At 37.9% G+C, this 26,858-nt stretch overlaps 12 protein-coding genes across 12 annotated transcripts; 7 read left to right on the plus strand and 5 right to left on the minus strand. All coding sequences in view use genetic code 12, as the record gives it.

Annotated features, from left to right (window-relative positions):
- Positions 1-378: 378 nt before the first annotated feature.
- SVF1 (Svf1p) lies at positions 379-1,524 on the plus strand (the record flags this gene model as incomplete). Its single annotated transcript, XM_036807233.1, has 1 exon — positions 379-1,524. One exon carries the CDS (start codon positions 379-381, stop codon positions 1,522-1,524), a length of 1,146 nt encoding a protein of 381 aa, XP_036664090.1.
- A 118-nt stretch (positions 1,525-1,642) lies between these two features.
- CPAR2_109500 (hexadecenal dehydrogenase) lies at positions 1,643-3,307 on the minus strand (the record flags this gene model as incomplete). Its single annotated transcript, XM_036807234.1, has 1 exon — positions 1,643-3,307. One exon carries the CDS (start codon positions 3,305-3,307, stop codon positions 1,643-1,645), a length of 1,665 nt encoding a protein of 554 aa, XP_036664091.1.
- Positions 3,308-4,439: 1,132 nt separating this feature from the next.
- Positions 4,440-6,575, plus strand: CPAR2_109510 (flavoprotein; the record flags this gene model as incomplete). The annotated part of the gene is made up of 1 exon (XM_036807236.1): positions 4,440-6,575. One exon carries the CDS (start codon positions 4,440-4,442, stop codon positions 6,573-6,575), a length of 2,136 nt encoding a protein of 711 aa, XP_036664092.1.
- A 919-nt stretch (positions 6,576-7,494) lies between these two features.
- TUP1 (chromatin-silencing transcriptional regulator) lies at positions 7,495-9,228 on the plus strand (the record flags this gene model as incomplete). The annotated part of the gene is made up of 1 exon (XM_036807237.1): positions 7,495-9,228. One exon carries the CDS (start codon positions 7,495-7,497, stop codon positions 9,226-9,228), a length of 1,734 nt encoding a protein of 577 aa, XP_036664093.1.
- A 255-nt stretch (positions 9,229-9,483) lies between these two features.
- Positions 9,484-10,704, plus strand: MVD (diphosphomevalonate decarboxylase; the record flags this gene model as incomplete). Its single annotated transcript, XM_036807238.1, has 2 exons — positions 9,484-9,525; positions 9,598-10,704. The coding sequence occupies 2 exons, from the start codon at positions 9,484-9,486 to the stop codon at positions 10,702-10,704; spliced, it is 1,149 nt and encodes a 382-aa protein (XP_036664094.1).
- A 206-nt stretch (positions 10,705-10,910) lies between these two features.
- On the minus strand, positions 10,911-12,563 carry RCA1 (Rca1p; the record flags this gene model as incomplete). Its single annotated transcript, XM_036807239.1, has 1 exon — positions 10,911-12,563. One exon carries the CDS (start codon positions 12,561-12,563, stop codon positions 10,911-10,913), a length of 1,653 nt encoding a protein of 550 aa, XP_036664095.1.
- A 1,827-nt stretch (positions 12,564-14,390) lies between these two features.
- On the plus strand, positions 14,391-14,858 carry CPAR2_109545 (uncharacterized protein; the record flags this gene model as incomplete). Its single annotated transcript, XM_036807240.1, has 1 exon — positions 14,391-14,858. The coding sequence occupies one exon, from the start codon at positions 14,391-14,393 to the stop codon at positions 14,856-14,858; it is 468 nt and encodes a 155-aa protein (XP_036664096.1).
- CPAR2_109550 (cardiolipin synthase) lies at positions 14,827-15,576 on the minus strand (the record flags this gene model as incomplete). The annotated part of the gene is made up of 1 exon (XM_036807241.1): positions 14,827-15,576. The coding sequence occupies one exon, from the start codon at positions 15,574-15,576 to the stop codon at positions 14,827-14,829; it is 750 nt and encodes a 249-aa protein (XP_036664097.1).
- Positions 15,577-15,962: 386 nt separating this feature from the next.
- CCT8 (chaperonin-containing T-complex subunit) lies at positions 15,963-17,603 on the plus strand (the record flags this gene model as incomplete). Its single annotated transcript, XM_036807242.1, has 1 exon — positions 15,963-17,603. One exon carries the CDS (start codon positions 15,963-15,965, stop codon positions 17,601-17,603), a length of 1,641 nt encoding a protein of 546 aa, XP_036664098.1.
- A 61-nt stretch (positions 17,604-17,664) lies between these two features.
- Positions 17,665-18,399, minus strand: TRP1 (phosphoribosylanthranilate isomerase; the record flags this gene model as incomplete). Its single annotated transcript, XM_036807243.1, has 1 exon — positions 17,665-18,399. The coding sequence occupies one exon, from the start codon at positions 18,397-18,399 to the stop codon at positions 17,665-17,667; it is 735 nt and encodes a 244-aa protein (XP_036664099.1).
- Positions 18,400-18,575: 176 nt separating this feature from the next.
- Positions 18,576-20,996, minus strand: VPS53 (Vps53p; the record flags this gene model as incomplete). Its single annotated transcript, XM_036807244.1, has 1 exon — positions 18,576-20,996. The coding sequence occupies one exon, from the start codon at positions 20,994-20,996 to the stop codon at positions 18,576-18,578; it is 2,421 nt and encodes an 806-aa protein (XP_036664100.1).
- Positions 20,997-23,153: 2,157 nt separating this feature from the next.
- KEL1 (Kel1p) lies at positions 23,154-26,705 on the plus strand (the record flags this gene model as incomplete). The annotated part of the gene is made up of 1 exon (XM_036807245.1): positions 23,154-26,705. The coding sequence occupies one exon, from the start codon at positions 23,154-23,156 to the stop codon at positions 26,703-26,705; it is 3,552 nt and encodes a 1,183-aa protein (XP_036664101.1).
- Positions 26,706-26,858: the final 153 nt, after the last annotated feature.

Here is a 26,858-nt window from a genome sequence, read left to right on the forward strand (position 1 = left end):
GTGCTATCTGCAAAATTAAAAGAGTGTGCTTTCTACAGCATGTGAGTGAGACAATTGCCTTTTGTAATAAAGCAGTTTGTTATAAAAAAGACCATCAAAGCCCCGTGATGCTTTTATTTTTCTTTTGAACTCCAAGGGTTGTTTATGCTAAAGCTTACAATAAATAAAGGATGTAAATTTGGTATATTCAATTCGGCCTTTACAGTTGCGCGCACATGACCCCCAAGTTTAATCTTCGTTGTTTTTGTTGTTTATCAAAATTTCTGCATGCCATCAAAAAGGATTGTTTTCTCTAATTTAATTTTTTTTTTGCCTTCTGCATTGCTTTTAACCAAAAACATTCAGTTTTGATTACATACAAACACCAATCCAAGTACAATGTTTAAAAAATTACAAGGGGGATTATCCGTTTTAGGGTTTGAAGAACCTTACTACGGAGAATCCGCAATCCATCCAGTGACAACCCGCGTGGATAAAAAGTCAGGTTCAGTCCACCGTTCAACTGAAGCCACAGATTTCAATTGGCAATCACCTCCATACACCAATGTCGAGACGCAAACGTTTTACTTTACCGACTTGGCATCAGGAAATGTTGGGTTTGCCCAAATCATTCATTCAAATGTTATGGGTGTTCACACAACTGCTCAATTCACTTTCCGTCTTTACAATATTAATGATTCCTCAAAGAATATTTGGACAAGTACCAAGTTGGAGAATTTCAAGATTGTTGATGGATTCAATTTCGAAGCTGACAATTTGAAATTTGAAATGATTGATGGTAAGAAATACAAGTTGAGATCGTTTGTTTGTAATGAGTCGATTGTTGAATTGGAAGTTGAAAGATTGACTGATGGTGTTATTTTTGGTGATGATGGAATGACTTTTTATGGTGAAGATATCAAACAACCTTGGGGTTCAATGAGACATGTGTTTTGGCCTAGATGCACCGTCAATGGCCGTATTTTGACAAAGAAGTTGGGTGAAGTTACAATCACCAATGGATATACAATGTTTGTCATGGCTTTGCAAGGTATGAAGCCCCACCATGCTGCTAAATCTTGGAATTTCATGAATTTCCAAAGTAGTAACTATGCTGCTGTTCAAATGGAGTTTACCACACCCAAATCGTATGCTAATACTAAAGTCAATATCGGACTCGTCACTGATAATGAAAAAATTCTATTTGCCACTATTGATAATGAAGTTATTCATTTGAGTCCTGAGGTTGATTCAGTTGGATGGCCCGTTCCCAAAAGTATTGAGTTCAATTATGTCGATCCATTAAATGGAAACACCATTGCTAAAGTTACCGGTCCTTTGAAAAACCTTATTGAACGTATTGATGTTATGGCTGAAATACCCCAATTTGTGAAAAATATTGTTAGTGGTGTTGCTGGTGCCAAGCCATACATTTACCAATACAGTAATGAGTTTGAAATTGAAATATTGGATAAGGAAAAAGATCCAAAGGGTGGAAAAGAAAAGGGAATTGGGTTTACTGAGGTTACGTTTATCTCAGAGTAAAGAGAGGTGCTAGGATTTAGATCGAATTTTGAGGTTAATTGTTAATTTGTTCTACCCTAAGTCAAACTCGTACAAAGTATAAACTATTCTCTAACTCTACCCTACTCTAATTTTAACTCTAGGTCTTTGTGGTGGTGAATCTTCTAATCAAGTTGAAAACACCACCAATGGAGTTCCAAATACTAAAGAAACCACCAGGACCACCAACGGGAACATTTCCCCTTCTACCAAACCAAACATTACCATTGTAACTTTGTTGAGCAGCAGCAAGCAATTTATCCTTACCATCGGTAAATGGTGGATATCTCGACATCATCATCTTTTCAGTCGACAATTTCGTTTCTATAGTGGTTCTTTCATGTGTAAAATACCTAAACGAAAATTTTCCATGATAAGCTCCGTAACCCGATTCACCAATACCTCCAAATGGCGCATTAGATAATCCAACATGCATGATTACATCATTGACAATCAATCCACCTGATCTTACACTGGTGATGATTTGTTGCAATTGGCGGTTCTTCTTGGGTGAAGTTGAACCACTAGTAAATACATACTCAGCCAATGGAGTATCGTGTTGTCTAACAATCTCTTTGATGGCGTCGGATAAGTTGTCGTAAACAATAACAGGCAAAACAGGACCAAAAATCTCTTGCTGCATTGATGAGTCGGACCAAGTAGCATTATCAATAACAGTAGGTGGAATGAATCTAGTTTCTGAATCAGCTTGGTTCAATCCTCCAACAACTATATCTCCCTTGGTGTTGGCAATCATCTTGGTGAGGTTTCCATAAGCACGATCATGGATGATATGAGTCCAATCCTTGTTGGTTTTATCCAAGTTGGGGTAAAAATCTTCCTCCAAAATCTTCTTGATTGCAGCAATGAATTTGGAATGTAATTTTTGAGGCACCAAAACGTAATCAACGGCAACACAAGTTTGCCCGGCATTGGTGAATCTACCCCAGGCAATTCTTCTTGCCACAGTGGCAATGTCCGAATCGGTAACATCATCCAAAATAACACCAGGAGACTTGCCTCCCAATTCCAAAATACAAGGAGTCAAATTCTCGGCAGCCTTTTTGGCAATAATTCTACCAACAGTACCGTTACCAGTGTAGATAATTTTGTCATACTTTTGATTCAACACTTCAGTAGTTTCGGGAATACCACCATTGATGGCTACAAAAGTGTCTGGGTCCAAAACTTTGGTAAATATTTCGGAAAACAAATTAGAGAAGTTAGGAGTCAATTCCGATTGCTTCAATACAACGTGGTTTCCCGCAGCAATAGCACCAACAACAGCAGCAAAAGTCAATACAAAGGGGTAATTAAAGGGAGTAATAACAAGAACAACACCCAATGGAATTCTCTCGATATAAACTGGATTCAATTGCATGGAAAGAGGTAAACCAGTCACCTGTTCTGGTTTCATCCATTCATGTAAATGAGCCATAGTATGAACCAATTCATTCAATCCGGTTTCAATTTCCAACACTTTTGATTCAAATGGAGCACGATAAAAATCTTTTTCCAAAGCTTCAACCAATGCATCTTGATTATCCTTGACAGCAAAGTAAAGGTTTCTCAATTGGTTCAATCTAAATTGGATATCATGAGACTTTTGATTCAGAAAGAATGAATCGGTGACTTTTTTCACCTTGGGAGCAATTTGATCAATTGGGGTGTACCATGAATTGGATGTAATTTTATCAATTTCAGCATATGATTCTTCAATTTTGTATGACGATGCGTTAGAGATGGTAGACGTGGCTGGAGTCATTGTAGTTTAAGATATCGTAAAGTCTTGTGTGCGTATACTATACAACTGTTTGGAGTGGCAAATCAAATAAAAAAATTACAGATAACTTTTGTTGGGGAAGTACTTATATAAAATAACCTTTGTTCAGGGGGGAAAGATTGGTATAAAGAAAAAATATCACAAGGGATCATCATATTGTGTAACTCGTATAACAGCAAATATTTGAATCTAGTTGTGCGCGGGGATAAGCAGAAAGATTTGACGGGTCGTGTACTTTTGACACACACACACACACACACTTGCGGATAAAAACAACAAAACTAAATCTGTTTATCCGTCCACCGATATCTTCTTCCTACCCGAGAATACTCGGTGTACTTGCTCATTTAGGGGATTACCCGATATCAATGTTTATCAAGTTTATGTGACTTTTTGGCAAGTAGTCTCTTTACCCCGATTTGTATTTAATTTGGTACGCTAAAATAAGCTCACTACCAATTACGCAAGAACTTCTATAAAATATAAGGGGTTTATATTTGTCGATAATTTAACGACGCAGAATATCAAGCAAATGCAGTAATGAGACTGTTGCTGGCACTTCTCAAAAAAAAGCTCCTCTTTTCACTATCGATGGGTTAGAACATGCTTGTGACTGTGTCACTAGCGGGTTTTTCATTTCGATTCTCACCAATATAGTTTAGTCAATCTCGCCCACATACAAAATTGTGTTATAAAGTCATTTATCGTTAGACCTCAACTTAGGTGCAGACTTAAAGAAGGGACAAGATCCATCTCAATAGACCTCTGAAACCTTTGATAGTTTACTATCCTGGGCCTAATCACGTAGTTTCTCACGAACTTCATTGTGTGGTCACGGTTAAGCCTGGAAAAAGGAAAGTCAAAGAAGGCAAAGAAAAAAAAAAATAAGAGGAAAAAGGAAAAAAGAAACTGACAATATTTCGAGTGGCTCTAATCATCAAATCACCCGACAGCATAGCATTCCAACCGAAACAAAACCATTCGATTCGTCTCATACTTTTAAATCGAAAGTCACTTGGAAACTTCTACTGTGATTTGTGTCAAGCTATTTAGACTGGGGCTCAGTACACACCCACCCATTATTTAGTAATCATCACACGCACTATAAACAACCATGACGTCAAAACACGAAGAAGAGGATGTCAGCACAACGGTTAAGCTACACTTGACACGAGATGAGCCCAATGTCAATTACTTGCACCAACCAGTTCCCAAAAAACCTTCACAACTACAAGAAAGTGATTTAGTCAATAACAAAGACTCGAAGTCAAAGTCTATGCACCACCACAACAACAGTCACCATTCACTGGCATCTACCTCCAGTAAGAAACTCCCATCTTTAGTGGTTAAACAGGATCCAAATTTGAAATCATGCTTATCTCAAACATCATCCAAGGCTGATCAATCATTGCCACCTCCTCCACAAATTCCAACCACACAACAACTGGACACTACACCTAATCAAAATCAACATCCCCAGTTTGTTTCAACTGACGACATTAGTCCTAACCAGCATGGACTAGCACCAGGCTCGCAAATTGAAGAATACACACCGATTGGATTCAACTCTACTCCACTCATTTCATCTCAAGGCAGTGTAACATCTAGTTTGGTTTCACCACCGCCTTCAACAAAGCCAGCTATGTCGCCACCAATATTCTCATCACAGTATAGTAGCCTGCAGTTGCTGCAACAACAGCAACAACAACAACAACAACAAACACAGCAACAGCATCATCTCCATCCACCACCACCACCACCATCAGCAGCAGCCACATCAGCAACAACACAGCAACAACCCCAGCCTGGAGTGTCGCGAATGAATTCACTAACGTACTCTCTGATTGACGATAAAAAATTTATCGAATCCACACGACAATCAGCCAATACATCTGTAACGGAACTTAAACTGCATGATGAGGATGCAATTACTTCGTCTGATGACAGCAAATTGCATTTGCTAATAGGTATCACTGGGTGCATTTCGATCCACAAGAATATCATTCTTATAATTGAAAAACTATTTGAATTATACACTCATGAAAAGCTTGAGATTCAGGTACTTTTAACCAAATCAGCAGAGTACATTTTACTGGAAAAGTTACACAAATTTGAAGAATTGGGGGTGAAGGTGTGGTTTAGTGATGATGGTGAAAAGTATTTTCTTACATCTCCGTTTCAAAAAGTTTACTCCAAGGCTGTTGCTCTGGGACAATTGCCATTGAGGAAGCAAGTGGGATCACATGTTTTCCAACAGTATAATTTATCGTATGACTTGCAAAGATGGACCGATGTTTTGTTGTTGGCGCCATTGAGTGCAAATACCATGGCCAAATTGATTAATGGTTTGGCTGATAACTTGTTGACCGAATTGTTGCATGTATGGCCCATGCCACAAATTCACCACATATCAGAACAACTGCGACTTTCGTCACCGCCACCAACAACCGCAACAACTAACCCCACCCCCACCACCTCAGCCACCTCCGCCACCTCCGCCACTGCTACCGCTGCCACCACGCAGCAAGAATTGAAAAAGGACACAACTATCATGTCAAACAACTTGATTGCTCCCAAACCCATAGTTGCTGCATTGGCATTGACAAATTCAATGTATTCACATCCTATAACTAAAAGACAGTTGAGTTTGTTACAAGAGACTTACCCAAATATGACTATTTTGAAACCAGTTGAAAAATGTGTTGATATGGATGGTAATATTGCGATGGGTGGCATGAGATCATGGCGAGAAGTTGTTGATTTCGTATCGAAAAAGTTGGGTCCACCACCTCAAGAGGATGAAGATGACAAAGATGAAGACGGGGGAGAAGATGATGTGAATGATGATAATGATGATGATGAAGGCGAAAACGAGGATGAAGACGAGGATGAAGATGACGACGAAGATGACGACGAAGATGACGACGAAGATGACGACGAAGATGACGATGAAGATCGCAAGAAAAAAGTCAATCTGGTCAATCCAGTTAAAGCCATACCAAATCCTAAACCAATCCAGTTAAAGTCTCTCCCCAAGACTCTGTCTTCAGATGCCCCACCTACATTGGTAAAAGTAGTTACAGCTCCATCGCAATCAAGATCAAGTGAAAATGTGACTACAAGTGACAACAAATCAAGTGAGAGGAAAAGAGGCAACACCATCACGCGAAGAGAGTTGGCTGAGCATGAAAGATTGGCGTCACAGAATGCCTTGTTGAATACAGGTATTGGTAAAGTGGGGTTGTCATAGGTTACATAGAATTGTTTTTCAATACTGAAAGATGTGTATGAATAGTATATCTTCTTTTGCGTTGTTGTAAGTTACAAAAGGTTTAATCAAGTAATGTGTGACACGCATACAACTATTCATTTCTTTAGTTAAATGTGTTAAATGTCGCAAAAGACGTGAATGTCGTGAAATTGGAATACACGACGCTGACAAAAGCTTATAATCTTTGTGTTTGCTATTCCAAATTAGAATAATTATAGTCACAGGTACACGCTAAAAGAAGAAAAGGGGGTGCAATCACAATCACCATTTTTGCTGAACAGGGGGTGTAAAAAACAAAAAAAAAAACAGAAAGCATAAAATTCCGCTCCATTTTTTTATTCTTTTTTTTTTTTTTAACCAGCAAAATGGCATCACCCCTTGTGTATAATCGCAATCGAAGCAACATTTTGAAAGAAAGATCACACTTATGTGTAGAGATATTTCGGTGTACCATATATGTAGCTATATAGACAGCAAAGTTGTGTTACTGTAGAGCTAGGAAGTGGAATGGTGCATGTGGGCAATATACATTTTGGTGTCTCTTTTAGGGTACTTTTGATTTGTTTTGGGTTTGAGCCTGGTTTTTGATATTTTGAAATATTTGGTGATAATTTTTATTTATTACACAAAAGACAAAACCAAACTACTAAACAACAACGAGAATTTTTTCTCTTTAATTTCCACGCACGAACAAAACCAACGAACGAGAACAAAAGCCAAAACCTGCTGAGAGAAAGGGAAGAAAAAAAAAAAACTTTCAACGTCACAACATACTATTCAACCCCAGTGACGGCACCAACAAAGAAGCTAGACTTGTCAAAGACACACACACACACACACCCTATTACACTTTCCACATTGAAATCATAGACATTCATTTTTGCTTTCCTCATAATATATGTCTGTGTACAATCAAAGAACCCATCAAACTCGTCTTAACGAGTTGTTGGATGCTATCAAGACAGAGTTTGACTATGCATTAAATGAAGCAACTAGTTTCAAGAAAATCGAAGATGAGTACCATTTGAAATACTCTCAACAAAACACTGAATTGCAACAGATTAGACAAACTGTTTATGAGTTGGAAATGGCTCATAGAAAAATTAAGGAAGCTTACGAAGAAGAGATTTTGAGATTGAAAACTGAATTGGAAAATAGGGATAGACAGATGAAGAATGGATATCAGCAACAGCAACAACAGCAACAACAACAACAAGCACCTCCTCCACAACAGGTGCCTCCGCCACAACCCCAGCCTGTACAACAACCACCTCAGCCACAACCAGTTCAACAACAGCAACAACAACCACTTCAACAACAACCACTTCAACAACAACCACCTGCACCTGTTCCACCACAACAACAGCCACCACCAGTGCAACAGGTTCCACCACCAGTTTCATCACAACAAGCAATTCCAACCCAGGCTTCCCCTGCAGCACCTGCAGCAACAGCACCTGCTTCTACTAGTAATGCATTGACAATCATTGACAAGTCTCAATACATTGTTAATCCAGCTCAAAAAGCAGCTCATGTTAAAGAAATACCTCCATTTTTGCAAGATTTGGATGTAGCTAAAGCTAATCCTGATTTCAAGAAGCAAAATCTTGACTATTACGTCTTGTATAATCCTGCATTTGCTCGTGATTTGGATGTTGATTTAATCCATTCATTGGACCATTCATCAGTTGTATGTTGCGTTCGTTTTTCCAAAGATGGTAAATTCATTGCCACTGGGTGTAATAAGACAACACAAGTTTTCAATGTTGAGACTGGCGAATTAGTGGCTAAATTGATTGATGATTCATCCAATTCGGAAACTAAAGAAGAAGATACTCCATCATCTAACGGTGATTTATACATTAGATCGGTGTGTTTTTCACCTGATGGTAAATTGTTGGCTACTGGTGCTGAAGATCGTTTGATTAGAATTTGGGATTTAACTACAAAGAGAATTATTAAAGTATTGAGGGGTCATGAACAGGACATCTACTCGTTGGATTTCTTCCCTGACGGAGATAGATTAGTTTCTGGATCCGGTGATAGATCAGTTAGAATCTGGAGTTTGAGATCTGGTCAATGCTCATTGACTTTGAGTATTGAAGATGGTGTCACTACTGTTGCTGTTTCACCAGATGGTAAATTAATTGCTGCTGGATCTTTAGATCGCACAGTCCGTGTTTGGGATTCGACAACTGGATTCCTTGTTGAGAGATTGGATTCAGGTAATGATAATGGAAACGGACATGAAGATTCAGTTTATTCAGTAGCTTTCTCAAACACTGGTAATCAAATTGCTTCAGGGTCATTGGATAGAACTGTTAAGTTATGGAATTTGGATGGCAAACTGGATAAAAATTCAAGTTGTGAAGCCACTTATATTGGCCACAAGGATTTCGTCTTGTCAGTTTGTTGCACGCCAAATAATGAATATATACTTTCCGGTTCCAAAGATCGTGGTGTTATATTTTGGGATCAAGCCTCGGCTAATCCATTGTTGATGTTGCAGGGACATAGAAATTCAGTGATTTCAGTTGCTGTCTCATCGAATTTACTGGCCACTGAAGGTATTTTTGCTACTGGATCGGGTGATTGTAAAGCCAGAATTTGGAAGTGGACAAGAAAGGTTTAAGAGGAAGGAGAGAGCAGTTGCAGATGGATTTAAAATGATGTTATATGAGGGAAGAGGAGAAGAGACAAATTTCAAAATTTGTTTTCTTGGATAAAAGATGGAACGTATTAGTTTTGTATTAGTAGTAATATAAGTTTATATTCATACAGACCAGCTCGTATAAATTTTGTACGAGAAAATGTGTTGGAAAATTTATTTCATCGCGTCATCTGGCAGTCAACATATCTCATTAACGTATCCAATTGTAAAACAGTCATGATCTATCAAGCATCAGTGACTGCTCCGGTCAACATTGCCGTATGTTACCTCCACAGCATCAACAACATTTCAAAGACTCATTTGTACTAACTTGCTTTCTTTTTCCATTAGACACTTAAATATTGGGGCAAACGGGACAAACACCTAAACTTACCCACCAACTCATCAATTTCTGTAACTTTATCACAAAATGATTTACGTACTTTAACTACGGCATCAACATCGCCTGATTTTACCAGTGACAAATTATGGCTCAATGGTAAGTTGGAATCCTTGGATACACCACGAACTCAAGCATGTCTCGCTGATTTACGACAATTGCGGGCCGAATTAGAAGCAAAAGATGACACCTTACCTCCAATGTCCACTTACAAACTACACATTGTTTCCGAAAATAATTTCCCCACTGCTGCCGGGTTAGCTTCTTCCGCGGCTGGATTCGCAGCATTGATTAGTGCCATTGCTAAATTATACCAGTTGCCTACCTCACCATCCGAATTGAGTAAAATTGCCCGTAAAGGGTCAGGATCAGCGTGCCGGTCTCTTTTTGGTGGGTTTGTTGCCTGGGAAATGGGCCAACATCCTAATGGATGCGATTCACAAGCGGTTGAAATTGCACCCTTGCAACATTGGCCAAGTTTGAAAGCGGCCATATTGGTGGTTTCTGATGATAAAAAGGATACACCAAGTACATCAGGGATGCAATTAACGGTGGCCACGTCGGAGTTGTTTCAATGGAGAGTGGATCATGTGGTCCCTGCGAGATTTGAAGCTATGAAACAAGCAATCTTGAATAAAGATTTTACCAAGTTTGCCCATTTAACAATGCAGGATTCAAATCAATTTCATGCTGTTTGTTTGGATTCTTATCCACCGATTTTCTATTTAAATGATACGAGTAAACGCATTATCAAATTGATTGAGAAATTGAATGCTGATGAGGCAAATAACGATGGGGATGTCATTGCTGCATATACTTTTGATGCAGGTCCAAATGCTGTTGTATATTATGATGAAGCTAATGAAGAAAAAGTGTTGCTGGCTTTGTATAGGCATTTTGGTCATGTTGATGGGTGGAATAAGAAATCCTATCAACAAGAGAAGGACCAACAATGGGTTGGTGTATCGAGAGTTATTTTGACTTCGATTGGGGAAGGTCCTCAAGTGACTTCTGAATCATTGATTAATGAAAAAGGGTTACCAAAGAGTACAGAGTGAGGGGGGGAAGAACCCAACATCGGTTATATATACTCGTCCTCGTGGTTGCAAAAGTTTATTTAATTTAGATTTATAGGTGATGTGATAAAAGTATGCATCTTTACGAATCTATAGACAGTAGCAAATAAAATAAGGCAACGTAGAATGATGAAGACTTAGCCTAGCTAATTGATTCCACCACTAAGCACTAGCTTCCTCCTCCTTTCCTAAATATAATCAATCAAATCCTTCAACAACTTGTCATCTCGCTCATTAAAATCGGTTTCCAAATACGCTTTAATATTCATCTTGTAATGACTCAAAACCAGTTGCAAATGATCAACTTGATTCAACTTCAACTTTAAATCTTGTTCCATCTTGGTGACATTTTCCTGTAGGGCCATTTGTGCTTGTTTCTTACGTTGACGACATTTGGAAGCGGCGATTCGATTACGTTCCAATAAACGCTCCTTTTTCCAAGCGGCTGTGCCCATTATGGGTCCGTTGTTTGGATTATAAATGACTTCGTTGTTGTAGATTAACAGGTGGTTCGGTGGGGGTAAGCCTGCAACTGGTGGTGAGAGGGAGTGCGATTGTTGTTGTTGTGGTTGTTGTTGTGATGGTGGTGCTGCTTGTGAGGCTGCTGCAGTAATTGGTGGTGCTGATTGTGCTCGTGGGGGTATGGATGGTACTTGATTATGTTGTGCGTGTTGTTGCGGTGGTATTTGTGCTTGTTGTTGGGGGTTATGATGTAATGGGTGCTGAGGCTGTGGATGTTGTGGTTGCGTTGTCAAAGGAGACTGTTGCAGTTGTTGCAGTTGTTGTTGCGGTAAACCTAGCTCTATTTGTCCAAGTAATTGATTAGAGCTATTTGCAGTTGCTGGTGCGATAGTATTAACTGATGTAGCAGGGATAGTACCAACAGAAGAATCATTATCACTTGCAGGAGTTATACTAGCAAATCCATGCTGGGCATCGCCAAGAAACCCAGCTTGTGGTTGCTGTAGCTGTTGCTGTTGCTGTTGTTGTTGTTGTGGTGGTACCTGCGACGGAGCTATCCCCAGTTGTTGTTGAGTAGGAGGAGTAGCCGATCTATTCAACTCATAATCATTAAATCGTTGCGTAAAATCATCATCCAAAGAACTAAATTCATCAGTGTCGAAAAACGCTTCATGATTCATAATTTGACCAATTTGACCATTAGATATAGAGATTCTTCTTCTTCTGGGTACACCATCTATCGAGTAGGGCAACATAAAAGTAGAATCAAAAATGGGTGGGTTAGTTATTGGATACGAATTGAAATCAAATGGATTGTGAGGTGGTAAATTCAAATATGAATGGTTGAAACTCTTTTGTTGTTGAGATTGTTGCTGTTGTAGTGGTGGTCTCTGTTGTTCAGATGCTTGTTTCTTGGTGGGTTGTGGTTGTTGCTGTCGTTGTTCCTGTTTGATATCCATAGCATCATCTTGTATAGTTTGTGAACTGCTATGATGGTGATGATGATGAAGTGCTTGTGCTTGTCGCTGCTGTTGCTGTTGAATCTGTTGCTGCTGCTGTTGTTGTAACTGCTGAACCTGTTGCTGAGCTTGCTGTTGAGCTTGCTGTTGCTGTTGGTACCTAGCATTTATAGCCTGCGCCTGCGCTTGTTGAAATTGTTGATGTTGAAGCTGTTGAGGGTTTTGACCTGGGTTCAAATTGAAAGTGGAAGAAGACATGCCAGACGCCACTTCTGTACCAGAAATCTCGGGGAATGGTACCGGCACTTGATGCTGTTGGGTCTGCTGTTGTAGCTGTTGCTGTTGTGGTGGTGGTGGTTGTTGTGTTGGTGGTATAACACCATCTTGTGCTAATCTTGGAGCGTGGGGGTCAAATGCCATGGTATAATTATTTGTCAGCATTTAGGGGATGAAGTATGATGACAATATTTTTGGTGAAAAGTTGAAAATGTGACTACGGCGATGATTTTGTACAGTATGTGGTATGGTGCAGTATAGTGGTAATTGTTTCAGTATAAGTCTCTATATGTGTGTGGTTGTACAACGTGTGTAATTAAATACAACGTAAGCTTTTGGTAATTACAATTTTTGTGGTGTGTTTCTTTTGTTCTTCGTTCCTTGATTAAAGAGAGAAGGAGAAAAAATTTTGCAACGTTACTTCTTCTTCGGTAACTCAGGTTAAAATTTAGTTTGTGCTGTTGTCCAATAGAGTGAAAAGATGGCGAGTGAGTGAGTGAGTGGGTGGGTGGTGGTGTTGTTATCTCCTGATGTGGGCTGTAAGAATAAAATCAGTTGTTGTACTATTTCTAGTGACGTGTGTCTGAGTAATTGTATTAGTCAATTCTTTGTCTTCCTTCTTCTTCTTGTTCTTGTTCTTCTTCTCTCCTATTTAATTGTCTTACTTTTGTGTGTCTAATTTATGCATCTATATATATGTGTGTGGCTTATTTATTCATTCACAGTTAATATAATACTACACTTATAATACATCAACTCAATATGATTTGACTAACCAAAAAGGTTTGTGAACATTGCTTATCAAATGCAGTGGAAGAGAAGCAAATAGCAATTACAATGTGAGTAGAACCCAAGAAGAAGGTGATTGTCTATTGGCTATGGTAATTGTGCGTGTACTCATAACTAAAAAGTTTAAAACGAAATAATGTTGTCTTTGTGTTCAATATAAAGAAACCTTACGATTATCAAACACAGCAACTACTCTATACACTCTATACTTCTCATTTATCATCATGTGTTTGATATACACGTGCATACTTACTCTTGACAAGCATTTCCTGTCGATGATGTAATTGCTGGCCACATCAAATAAAATAAACATACTCAACAACTGTAATTGGCAAGGTCATTATGGTTCTATCTAACCATAACTACCCCATGAGGATCACTTTCAAAATTATAAAATCAGAGAATAATGCACTCTTTGCTCTTCTCTATTCATACCCCCCCCCTCTTTCTATTACATTTGTACTGGTTTTCAAACACTCATATCGTATATCAAAAACTTCGTAAAATGTAACCATGTTTTTAACACCTATTGCATACATACACCCGTACACGCACACACACACACATACACGCACCTAATCATGTCTCATGTCTTAGAACCTAACCTTCCCTAATTAAATAGATTGTGTTATACGTTTACGAGAGAGCCCATGTATCATTACTAATCCTGTAAAAGTATGTGTGGTCTCAAACTTGTTAGTTCGAAATTTGAAGCACCAAGGAAAGTCGTCTTACGTTAAAGACACGAATGTGCCCTAGAATTGACCATCAACAATAACTTATCAAACCTGGCATTAAGGAAGAAAACTGTTATCCTTCTTCTTTGAAAATCTACTTACCATCTTCCACGATGCTTCTCCATAAAAAGGTGTCAAAATTTTTGAAGAAAAATTGTTTGCAACCAATAGTGTTGTCAATGATCAACTTTGCAATAGCACTTGCATTAGTCATACTTCGAACCAAAAGAGAAACGAGATGCAGTGTGGATGGTAAGCTAATCCACAACCCGCACTGACATGAGAAAATGCAACTAACTTTGACCCTTCTTCTTTCTACCTAGAAATTATTAATACACTTCAAGGTTCAATTGATCCCAAGATTGAAGATTTACTCAAACAGATGGGTGTTGACTACTACACTTATCATGTGGGTAACCTAACGAGAACCAATACGCCAGTCTACATGGAAATAATCAAATATTTTCTATCAATAAAAACGTCTAAATTTCATGATCGATTGGTACGCAAGTTTCTATATCGTTTGAAACATCGCAAGCTTAGCAAACCACTTCAATCAAGCATCAACCAATGTTTGGAGATCATAGATACCACATCAAATAACAACGCGCATCTAGCTTATTTTTACCACTTTTTGTTGACTTGCCCTCCTAAACAATTGATTCCTTATTGTCTATCCAACATCTATAACTTGTTGGACAAGCAATCATTTGTGAACAAAACTGTACAAGGAATAATCACCTCACACAAATTCGCCCCATTAAAATTAAATATCCATCATCACAAACGTAAATTCATCATCTTCTTTATCTCCATCTTGTTGCATCACAAACACTCATCAAAGATATTTAAAGCATTGTTGATAATGTGCAACGACCCCTTCATTTCACATATTTCCATGAATTCTTGTTAAACACATAGTTGGCTCCACTGAGCAACGTAGTGGCACCCACAAGCAACCCCAAACCCTCGAATGCAACATCACCAATAACACTTTCCAAAAGTGGCTTATATACTAAACTTCCAATATAAAGCATTTGCAAAGCGGTGTTTAATTTCCCCAAAAAGTTTGGATGAACACTTATGGTTGGGTATTGACCAATACTAACAAACTTGTTTAATGTCCTTGGTGGCGCTAAACTCTGGAATCTGTAATAAAATGACATGAAACTAAGCATAACATCTCGCCCAATTATGATAGATGCAAGAACAGGTGGGATTGAATGAACATAAGCTAATGATAATGTACACACAGTCATGAGAAATTTATCCGCCAAAGGATCAACTATTGATCCCACAACTGACTTCATATTGAATCTTCTCGCTATATAGCCGTCAATAAAATCAGTAACGCAAGAATAAGTGAATAGCAGTAGAGCCGTAATGGGGCTCCCATAAATGATGTGGTATCCGATAAAAGGGGTAGCAATAATTCTGGTGTATGTTAATACATTCGGTACTGTCCATACTGATGGATCAAATAATGATTTGGATGATAGTTTGGTTGGTTTGGTGGAGTTAAAGCGAAGACTCTTGAGTGGTGATACAGATGTGAATCTTGGTATGCATACTGAGCGTAGCTTGAATAAATTGGGAGTGAGGGATCTTCTGACTAATGGGTGGATGAGCATAGCTGAGGGATCAGTAGGGGTCCAAATGAACTGAGAATTTGAGTTTGGTTCGGTTTGGCTTGGTTTGGCTTGGTTTGGTTTTTTCTTTTTTTTTCAACAATTTCATATCGCAATTGATGAAAACGCGGTTTGTGAGTATTGCTCAATGGCAATTACAATCGCAAACCGAGCGACCTGCACGATGGAAGGACTGGTTCATTTGTAGAGGGAGCGTCGTAAAGAGAACAAATAAGTACAGAGTTGGTTTGTTGAATGTATGGTGTTATATACGTCTTAGTATCCACCTGCATATTATTATCAATACAAACCTTAAAATCTTTTTATTCTTTTTTTTTTTTTCCTTCTTGAATCTTCTACAAAACTCATCAATTCATTTTGGATCCACCATGTCATTGAAATTACCACAAGCACCCAATTCGGGTTTATTCAAGAAGGGTTACTCTTCCTACTCCAATGAAGATGGAGCAATAACAAGAAACGTGGAAGCAGTACGCGAAATTGCCTCAATTCTACAAACCTCAATGGGTCCTAGTGGGAGAAACAAAATCATTGTCAATAAACTTGGGAAAAAATTCATCACCAACGATGCTGCCACTATGATCAATGAATTGGAGATTGTCCACCCTGTAGTCAAGATTCTAATCATGGCTTCCAAGCAACAAGAATTTGAAATGGGTGATAATACCAATCTTGTCATAATATTGGCAGGTGAGTTTCTCAATGTTGCTGAAAAGTTGTTGAGTTTGGGGTTGAATGTGTCTGAAATCATTCAAGGCTTTAACTTGGCTAACAAATTTGTTATGGAAACATTGGATAAATTAGTTGTTGATAAAATTGCATCATTTGAAACTGATTTGATCAAGGCTGTTAAACCAGTGATCTCGGCAAAGCAATATGGAGTTGAAGATATAATTTCCAAATTGGTTGTCAAGGCGGTACAATCAGTGGTTAACCCCAAAAATCCAGCTAGTTTTAATGTGGATGGTATTCGCGTGGTTAAAATTATGGGATCTAGTTTATCACAATCAGAAGTTGTTAAAGGTATGGTTTTCCCTAGAGAGCCAGAAGGTTCAGTTAAAAACGTCACCAAATCAAAAGTTGCTGTATTCACGAGTCCAATTGACATATCAACTACTGAGACAAAGGGCACGGTATTATTGCACAATGCACAAGAAATGCTTGATTTTACAAAAGGCGAAGAGCAACAGTTGGATCAAATGTGTAAAGAGATCAATGATTCTGGTGCAAAAGTTGTTGTTGCTGGGTCCAATGTTGGTGAATTGGCCTTGCACTATTTGAACAAGTATGGAATTTTGGTTTTACGTGTTCCCTCGAAGTTCGATTTACGTAGAATTTGTCAAGTTTGTGGAGCTACACCATTGCCTAGATTAGGTGCACCAACACCGGATGAAATGGGTGAAATTGATGTTATTGAAACTAAGGAGATTGGTGGTGATAGAGTAACGATATTTAGACAAGACGAATCGAGTTCAAGAACTGCGACAATTGTCATTAGAGGTGCTACGCAGAATAATTTGGATGATGTTGAAAGAGCCATCGATGATGGTGTTAGTTCAATCAAAGGGTTGTTGAAAGATAACAGACTATTACCAGGTGCAGGTGCAATTGAAATTGAGTTGTCAAAGCGTATCACTCAATATGGAGAAACCACTCCTGGGTTAAACCAATTGGCAATCAAGTCGTTTGCTAAAGCATTTGAAGTTGTGCCTCGAGTACTTGCTGAAACTTCAGGGTTTGATTCAACTGAAGTGATTAGTAAAATGTACGCCGCTCATGCTGATGACAAAGATACTGATGGTTTAAGGCAAGGTTTGAATATTGATACGGGCGATGTTGAAGATACTGGGGTTTTGGATGTGTTGGCAACGAAAAAATCGGCAATTGATTTAGCAGTTGAAGCTACTAATACCATCTTGTCTATCGATCAAATCATAATGGCCAAGAGAGCTGGTGGTCCAGTTATGCCACAACAACCAAGACCAGGAAATTGGGATCAAGATGATTAGATGATGCACAATCTACATTGTTCCAATAGGGTGGGCTTCATAATTGTTAACTTCTTTTTTTCTATATACTTTTTCCGCCTGCAATGAAACGAACAATTTTGCTAAAATCTTTTTCACCATCAGTTTCGACACCACCACTTACATCAAATCCCAATATATTGTTTATATCTTTAGTATCACGAATATTTTCTGGTGTTAATCCACCGGCCAAGATTGCTCTCGTAAAGTACAAATTGTCACTAATGTATTCCCAATCAATAACCTTGCCCTCTCCACCCTGAGCTGAATCAAGTAACGGTAAACTCAAAGCCCCACGTTGAATCAACACTTCACCATCATTTCGCAACTGTTGTGTATCTTGAGGCACAACGTATCGCAAAATCCACCCAAATTCATCATCATCATCTGCGACAAAGTCGAGCTTGGGTTCTGATCCATGCAATTGAATAAAATCTAGTCCAATTTCACGAGCAATGCTCACCACTTCATGACGGGATTGATTTTGGAAAACACCCACTAAGAAAGGTCCATTATCAAGCACCAACTGCGATACGTAGTTGAAGTAATCTACTGGTGATGCAAAATCTTTGCGCTTGTTATGTAGATGACATTTCATTTGTTGAATCGATTGTGGACGTTTATGTTTTATGAATTGGGCAATTTGTTTGGCAATTGCAATATCGATTGTACGTGATTTATTGGGGACTAGAATACATCCTACGAGATCTGCTCCGTTGAGGACTGCTGTTTCTGCTGCTTCAAGAGTTTTCACGCCGCAAATCTTGACGAGTTTCATTTTTTGGTCGCGAAAAAGGGGGGGGGGGAGATTGTGTTTGGTTGTTGATGATGTATTTCTCTGTCGATGATATCCATCGTTTATTTTTTGTTTTTCAGTCAGAGATAGTTGCAAATTACACAGGATAAGTTTAAAATAGAACATCATCTTATCATACACACCTCTTATATCCCACCTCAACGTTCTTCTTTTCTAAACAATTTGCCAAAATTGCTTCTAAAGTTTTCATTAAATTTACTCACGTGCGTTTCACCTGTTAATGCCAACTCTCTAATATTTTTTTCAAATTGATTCATTCGAGGAAGTAACTTGGGTGATTTTATATCAGGTGAGGATAGCTTCCCAGAACTATATCCATTGTTGTTATTGTTCCCGGTGGAGCGATTAGCTGCTGAGAATGGACCAGGGGTTGTTGCACTCACTGGAGTTGATGATGCTGACAAGTTATCCAAGTCATCCTCTAAATTAGTCAACAATTGATTATTATGATGTGATGTAGTATTTGCGTCACCATTTTCGTCATCATTGTCAATCGATAATTGTAACTTGTAGTTTTCAATGTACTTATACTGTTTTGATTTTTCGATCTTGGCCAAATTTAAAATTTTGGTAAAGTTAGCAATTGATTTACCACCAATTAACTCAAAATACAGTTCAATGAAATTTTCCACTGGCATATTTTGGGGAACCATCAATATTTTCAATATTGATTCTAATTCATGGAAATGAGAATTGACAAATTTGGTGTATGATTTAGTTGTTTCCTTTTGTGCCAAACGAGGGAAATTCAAACAAACATCCTTGAGTGTTATAACATCAAGTAACAATTGTTCCAACCCATTCGTTGTCAATGGTTTAATAAATTTCAAATTGTTGGCGATTGTAGTCACAAGTAACTCCACCAATTTATCATTGAAATTGCGTACATAACTATCACGAATAATCAAGGGCAAAATCAATTTCAAGTTATCTTGAGTAATTTTTTTAATATCAATCATGTATGAAGAGACATCGTTGACTGAATCCAATTCTTGCCAATTGATGTTGAAGAATTCTCGCCAACATGGTTTATAATCATTAGTCATCTTCACCAAGAGGGCTGAAATGCTCTTGTTTACAAGTTGAAGGAAAACATCGCTGTTTAATGTAGGTAGTTGATCTTTCAACTCATCAGATACAACAAGCTCCAATTTCTCATTCAATTCATCAATGTTCCCCACCATATAGTCACCTGTATTTAGTAATAAAGTGAGATACTTGATTGCGTCTACTCCGGCAATATCATCATCATTACGAGGAAGCATTGGTGTCAAGATTCGGTTGAGGTATTCAAACAAATATTTGTTAAACAATCTTGCCAAGGAAGTGATGATTTCTCCATTGCTCAATTTCAAAATTTGTGATAAAAGTTTGTGATAAACTTTAAAAAGCTCAGTTGATGTGATGGAGATATTAGGTACATTTGCCGTGATGTCTTTGGCTAATTCCAGCGGTAATTGTGAAGTAGAAGCAAATTCAAGAAATTTAGCACTCAACATCTTATCTTGTTCTTGTATCCATATGGACAAATACGGTTCAAAAACGGACGATATGTTAAACTCGGAACCGTCTCGAGGATATTCAGCATTGAGTTTCTTTTCAAACTCAATAGTCTTTGTCAAATTGTCAAGTAATGTACCGGAATCAATTTTCTTGTTTTGTAAAGTACTGGCGAGATCCAGTTTGGTTATCTTGCAAAACTCATCAATGATGTCCATAGTTACATTCCAATCTTGTGGGAAAATTGCGTACTGCTTTACTTCATCCAAAATCTTGTTGAAGTAGATGAATCTTCGACCCAAGTTTTCAATTGATCCCGCTTCATCGGATTGACTGAAAATGTTCTTTAAATCTCGTAGTTGTAGATTGTGAAACCAATTTAGCAATTTGGTCTTGTTTTTGTCGTCAATCATCTCCAACGTTTTAGCTCCATAAAGTAGATTCTGCTCCAGTTTTGAGCCACTGCCTCCTCCTCCTCCTCCTCCTCCTCCTCCTCCTCCTCCTCCTCTACTATCACGTTTTAAAAACTCCTCAAAATCGAGAAAAATGTCATCGACTAGTTTATTCTGAGTAAACATTGTCATCAAATTGATTTCATTAATCAAATCAATTGACTTGTAAGGTTGGAAAAATTGAAGTAGTTCCTTCATTACTCCTAACCTTTGATATATCTCTTCATAGTTTCGCGTAGGGAGAATCTCTTTTAGATCATTATTGACATTAACCAACATTTGCAACCTTTTAAACACCGTCATTGATAATACAAGATTCTTTTTGCATGAATCCAATTTTTGAATCGAACTAGTCATTGATGCAATTGTGGATTTTGTAGAATTTGCACTATCTTTCACATCCTTGATGTTTGTGACTAGTTGTTTTATGTCATTATCTATTTCGGTGCTCGAATCATACTCCGATTTCAATGTATTGATACGACCATTTAGTTGTAGTTTGTATTGATGTATGTGAGATAACGCTTGTGGCAAATGATTCAAGGTTTCTGGTGTGTCAAAGATATCATTAATATGAGTCACTGGATCATAATCATACAGATCCATCGTTGGAAGCGCGTTGACAATTGGCGATGTGATGAATAATTAGCTGTTGAACCTCCGATTAGACTCTTTGTTGATATTGAAAAAGAAAAAAAATCGCAGTGTCGCATGATAGACGGAAATGGCACTGGATAATTGCCACGCCAATAAAAGTAGGACATTCAAATTTGCGACAATCAAAATATGACGGATGGTTAATATTTCTATCCGCTTTTGAACATAGACATTGTGGGGTAATGCACAGTTTGTCCACATCCCATGTCTATACCAAAACAAGCATGTATCTGCAATGCGATTCGTTCATTTTAAACACTAATTATGCAAATTTTTTGACTTTTACCGATGGTTGGTTTTGAGTATTAACGACATGATTGTTAATAGGATTATTTTGCAATGGTTATAATGCGAAATTTTTGAAAACCGAAGTCGAGATGGCGATTAGTCGAGTTTTTGAATGTCTCTTTCATATGGCAGAATCCATTCACCAATTGTTCCGATATTTGCTTTGATTTGAAGTGAGCTCTCAGTCAGTGATGGTAGATGCATTGCACTTTCCTAATTTAGCAATTTCTCTTGTCTATATGTTGTTCGTATTGTGCGTCAGTAAACCAAATTTTGCGACATTTATCTTCAACATCGCCGTGCACGGAATGGTTGCTAGTGAGCTAGCTCTTGCAATGGGACCTACGAGGCAAAAGAGGAAGTGTAAAGTGTAATCGAGGAGAAGTGAAAGTGTTGACTGTTTGAAAGCATTTAGATATCGGAGAAAGTTCATCAGGGCTTAGTGCGACTTCCATGCAATTGTGCGTTTACTTTCGTTTCCATTTAATGCTGCAACAATACTAATATGGGAAAGACTTATAAAACATTTGTCGTTGGACCACTGAGACCAAAACTTGTCAAGTCTATTCAAGTGGTTACCCTCAGACAGATCTCTCGTTGATGAGTGTTTAGGTTTTGTGTGAGATGCAAAAAGTTGATTGTGTCGTATAATTTTTAATATAACAAAATTACCCAATTAGGAAGTACTTTTTTTTGTCACTAACAACACAAAATTCTTCAATATTGGAATTAATAAGCTTTCTCTTCCTCGGTACAAACGACTAGAGACTTCGAACTATTGATGACAAAGTGCATTCTTATAAGGACGACCTTAGCTGTGTACACAGAGTCCCTAGGTGTTGCTTTGAATGGAGAACCGCAAAAAATAAACAAACAGAGTAAAGGGCATATAAGAAACAGACACATGTTGCAAATTGGACTGTTTAACCGATTGATTGCAAAATTAAACTTTTTATAAGAACATTATGCGTGGGACATTGATAACCGTCTAAGAAACTGCCTCTCCCCCTGATAATTACTCTTTTGGGTGATTTTTATGTCAACCAACATTTAAAGTTTGTACACCAGTACGTCCAAAAAACAAATGGTCTAATGTAGAAATATTGTAAACAAGCTTTTGTGAGTAGACTGTGTATACAACAATAAAGAAAAGAATGTAAAATTATTACCAGCATACTTTCAACAGCCCGATTGGGTAAACGCCAGATGAGTTAACGGAATCACATGCCACAAAGAGTGACATAAATGTCGTGGAGAGACAAATTTGTGCGTACAAAAAAAATGTCTGACTTTAAATGTCGTGGAATATTTATTTATTTCTCCAAAGTGCTGCTTTGTGTAATAAACAACAATAAACAATGTATGTACTACACTATACCCTTCTTTATATAATGAATAGGTTCTGTCCCCATTCCAATTCAAAAATATCAACAACAAAGTAAAATATACACACACAGCCTACCTCCAACACAGACTCAATACACCACATCAATCTCGTATTTGTGTATCGACACCTTTTCAATCACAAAACTCAATCAATAAATCAATTGCCTGATTTAGGTTTATTAAATTTTTTACTTCATTAGAATCAAAAATTTCCCCATTTTGTTATTATTACCCTTTTTTGACGCCAAAAAGAAAGAATTTGTACAAAAAAACCAAAAAACAAGTTTAATCAAAAATCAAAGAAGATCAAAGCATTGTCAATAATAACATACACAAGAGCAGATCTGTGTAACATTAACAATCGGGTATTCGAACAGATATATATATATTTAATTCAATTGCCGCCGTTCCCTTGAAGTTTTGTTTGTCCCCATGAAGAAATTCAGATTTGGAAGAAAGAATAGTACAGCTACTTCAACCACTTCGTCCAACAAAAACTCCCCAAGAAAAGAAAAGATCAGAAGCAGTCGTACTTCTAAATCATCAGCATCATTTCAAGCGCCAAATTCCCCACCTCACTCAGGACACGAAAAAGGAAGGTACGGACACACTTTTGCTGAAGAAGATTTAAACGACGATCATCACTCATATTCACATCAACAAGGAAGCAAACACAATATGCCGGTCGCTCAGGATCTTCATAGTTATACCCTGGAACCATTTGGCATCACCACAGATCCATCAACCGTTCCTTACAAGTCTCGTGCTCCACCACATTTGAATGTCACTAATCCATGGAATAGGTTCAAGATTTTTGATTCACCATTCCCTAGATATAGGCATGCAGCTTCGGCCATTTCAAGTGATAAGAATGAAGTGTTTATCATGGGTGGTTTGAAAGATGGATCGGTGTTTGGCGATACATGGAGAATTGTACCTCACGAAAGTAATGATGGTGGTGAAGTGTTGAATTATTCGGCTGAAAATATCGAAGTTACTAATAATAACAACCCACCTGCTAGAGTCGGTCACTCATCAGTGTTGTGTGGTAATGCTTTTATCATTTATGGCGGGGATACAGTTGAAACAGATGAACATGGGTTCCCCGATAATAATTTCTACTTATTCAACATCAACAATCATAAATATACCATCCCTAGCCATATCTTGAACAAGCCCAATGGTAGATATGGACACACAATTGGCGTTGTTGCAGTAAACAACTCGTCATCGAGGCTTTATTTGTTTGGCGGACAATTGGAAAATGATGTGTTCAATGATATGTATTATTTTGAATTGAATTCATTTAAGTCACCCAAAGCTAGTTGGAAAATTGTTGATCCCGTAAACAATTTCAGGCCACCACCATTGACCAACCACTCAATGTCGGTATACAAGGATAAGATTTATGTATTTGGTGGCGTTTACAATAATGAAAAAGTTTCCAATGATTTATGGGAATTTGATGTTGAAATGGAAAAATGGCAACAAATTCAAACTAATGGGACTATTCCATTACCAGTTAATGAACATTCAGCATGTGTTGTTGATGATAGATTGTACATTTATGGTGGTAATGACTTTAGTGGTGTCATTTACAGTAATCTTTATGTATTGGACTTGAAGACTTTTACTTGGTACAAGTTGTTGGAAAGCGCTGAGGAAAATGGCCCGGGACCAAGATGTGGACACTCAATGACCTATTTACCCAAATACAACAAGTTGATAATTATGGGTGGTGATAAGAATGATTATATTGTTGCTGATCCACATAATTTCGATACCTATGAGACTTTTAATGGTGCAGAAGTTGGAACAATGATTTACGAATTGGATATAAATATTGTTGATCAATTTATGTCTGAACCTATTGAGCGAGCAAGGAAACCAAGAAAAGCTGCAGCTTCTGCAGTTGGTGCTCAGGCTAGCGAAGGATTTGATCGTCATTCAAGAACAGGTTCAACTGGTCCTGAAGATTATGCAACCCCACGTGCATCGCCACCACCTCCAGATCGTACTGACTTGAATCGAGGATTATCAACAAATACAATGAATCGTCATGCTGATTTCGTTGATGTTGATACTCCTTCAGGTACAATCTCACATACTGATCATGAGGAAGAAGAGGAGGAGGCGGAAAATATTGTACCACATGTGAATCCATATGAGCAAGTTGATCGTGAAACTAACAACTCTCAAGCAGGTGAGCCAGTTAATGGACATTTGGTAACGGACGATGAAGAAGGTGATGACGATGAGGGAAACTATTTGAGAAGAAGATCACTTGATCCTAAATTCAACCATGATCATGAAGATGTGGTCACCAATGGGGTTTCAGGAGCTGGTGTAGCTGCAGCATTTGCCGCTGCTGGTGCTGCTGGAAATTCTGCTGGACATGCTTCAGTGTTGAAGAGAACTTTGGGAGGTAACTACGATAATGATGACGATGATGAAGACACAATCGAAGAAGCATCTAAAAACAGAAGATCCAGTTTTGCTGATAAATCATATGGTCTGACTTCTCACTACCCTGATATAACTAGCGATCATGAAGCATCATCATACGCACATGATAAGAGTTATAGTAGGGATACAGAAGACGAAGAGGAAGATGACATTATAAAACCAATTTCCATCAACAGAAGCGTCCGCTCGACTGAGGCTGCAGCCCCCTTCAACTCAACCACCTCATCATCAAATGACACAAGATTGAATCGAATCATTGAAGATTTACGAAATGAGTTGGATCAAGTTAAATCTTCAACTAGTCAACAATTGCAAACCGCAAATGACAAGATCAATTCCTTACAACAACAAAATACGCAATTACAATCGGCCCACAAAAATGACATTGATGTTTACACACGTCAAATCAATGATAAAGACGCTATGATTAACGAGTTGAAACTGAGCCTTGATCCAAGTGCTTGGGATCCCGAAGCGCCACAAACTGCGACAAATTTATCAGAATTGAGTCGATACAAGTTGGAAAGATTAGAATTGAATAATAAATTGCTCTATTTACAACAAGAAAATAGCAAGTTGCATGATCAATTTGCTGAATTTGAACCATTTATGAATAATCAAATTGGCGAATTGGCCAAGTTCCAAAAAGTGATTAAAGTACAAGAAGAGCAAATTGAAAAATTGTCATATCAAGTTAAAGATCAAGAAGTTTTGCACAAGGAGATTAATGATTGGAGAACGAAATTTGAAAATTTGAATTTGGAATTTGAAAATTATAGAGCTATTCATAATGATGATGATATTGAGCTTGAACAAGATGATGAAGCATCATTTGCACAAGGAGGAAGCGCAAGCGGTGACAATAGGTCTATCTTATCCCTGGCTAGAACAAGAAGAGATATTTCCACCCAGTTGGAAAGCTTAGTCTCGTTATGGAATGTCAAACATCCCTCAGCACGTGAAGTTTCGCCTACAGCAACACCAGAAAATAACCCCGTTGTCGCTAAATTACAACAACAAGTTGATGACTTGTTGCGTATCTCTAAGCAAAATGATGAAATTAGCCATCAAGAAATTTCACAATTGCGTCAAGAATTGACTCAACGTATTAATAATTTGAAAAATTTGGAAGATAATTATCGAGAATCATTACAATCGGTAAATAACACATCAAAAGCATTGAAGTTGAATCAAGAAGAATTGAATAACCAACGCAACTTTATGGATAAGTTGATTAAGGAAAATAATGAGTTGAAGATGTTTAAATCTGCCCATTTGAAAAAGAATAATGGCTCGTCAACAGCAACGCCAGTTTTGGATGATGCATTTACTGATGCATATGAATCTGTCAATCCTGATGACGTTGAAGATGATGAAGGAGTCATTAGTAATGCACATTTCAATATGAAGATTAAAGACCTCGAGGCTGATTTGTATATTATCAAGCAAGAGAGAGATCAATTGAAGAACAATGTCACAGCATTGCAAAAGCAATTGTATTTGGCCCAAAATAGTTAAAGCAGAGGAGAAAGCTTTGATAATACGTGTCTTGATTAGTACTGTATGAAGAGAAGTGAACTGAAGGTGCATGTTGGTTGATGCTTGGACAATTATGGCTCTATTTCATGTATGACTGTTTGTGAAATTTTTGTATACCCCCCTTGAGTTCAT

This window comes from Candida parapsilosis, contig 005569, assembly GCF_000182765.1.
Source record: "Candida parapsilosis strain CDC317 annotated contig 005569".
NCBI lineage: Eukaryota > Fungi > Ascomycota > Pichiomycetes > Serinales > Debaryomycetaceae > Lodderomyces > Lodderomyces parapsilosis.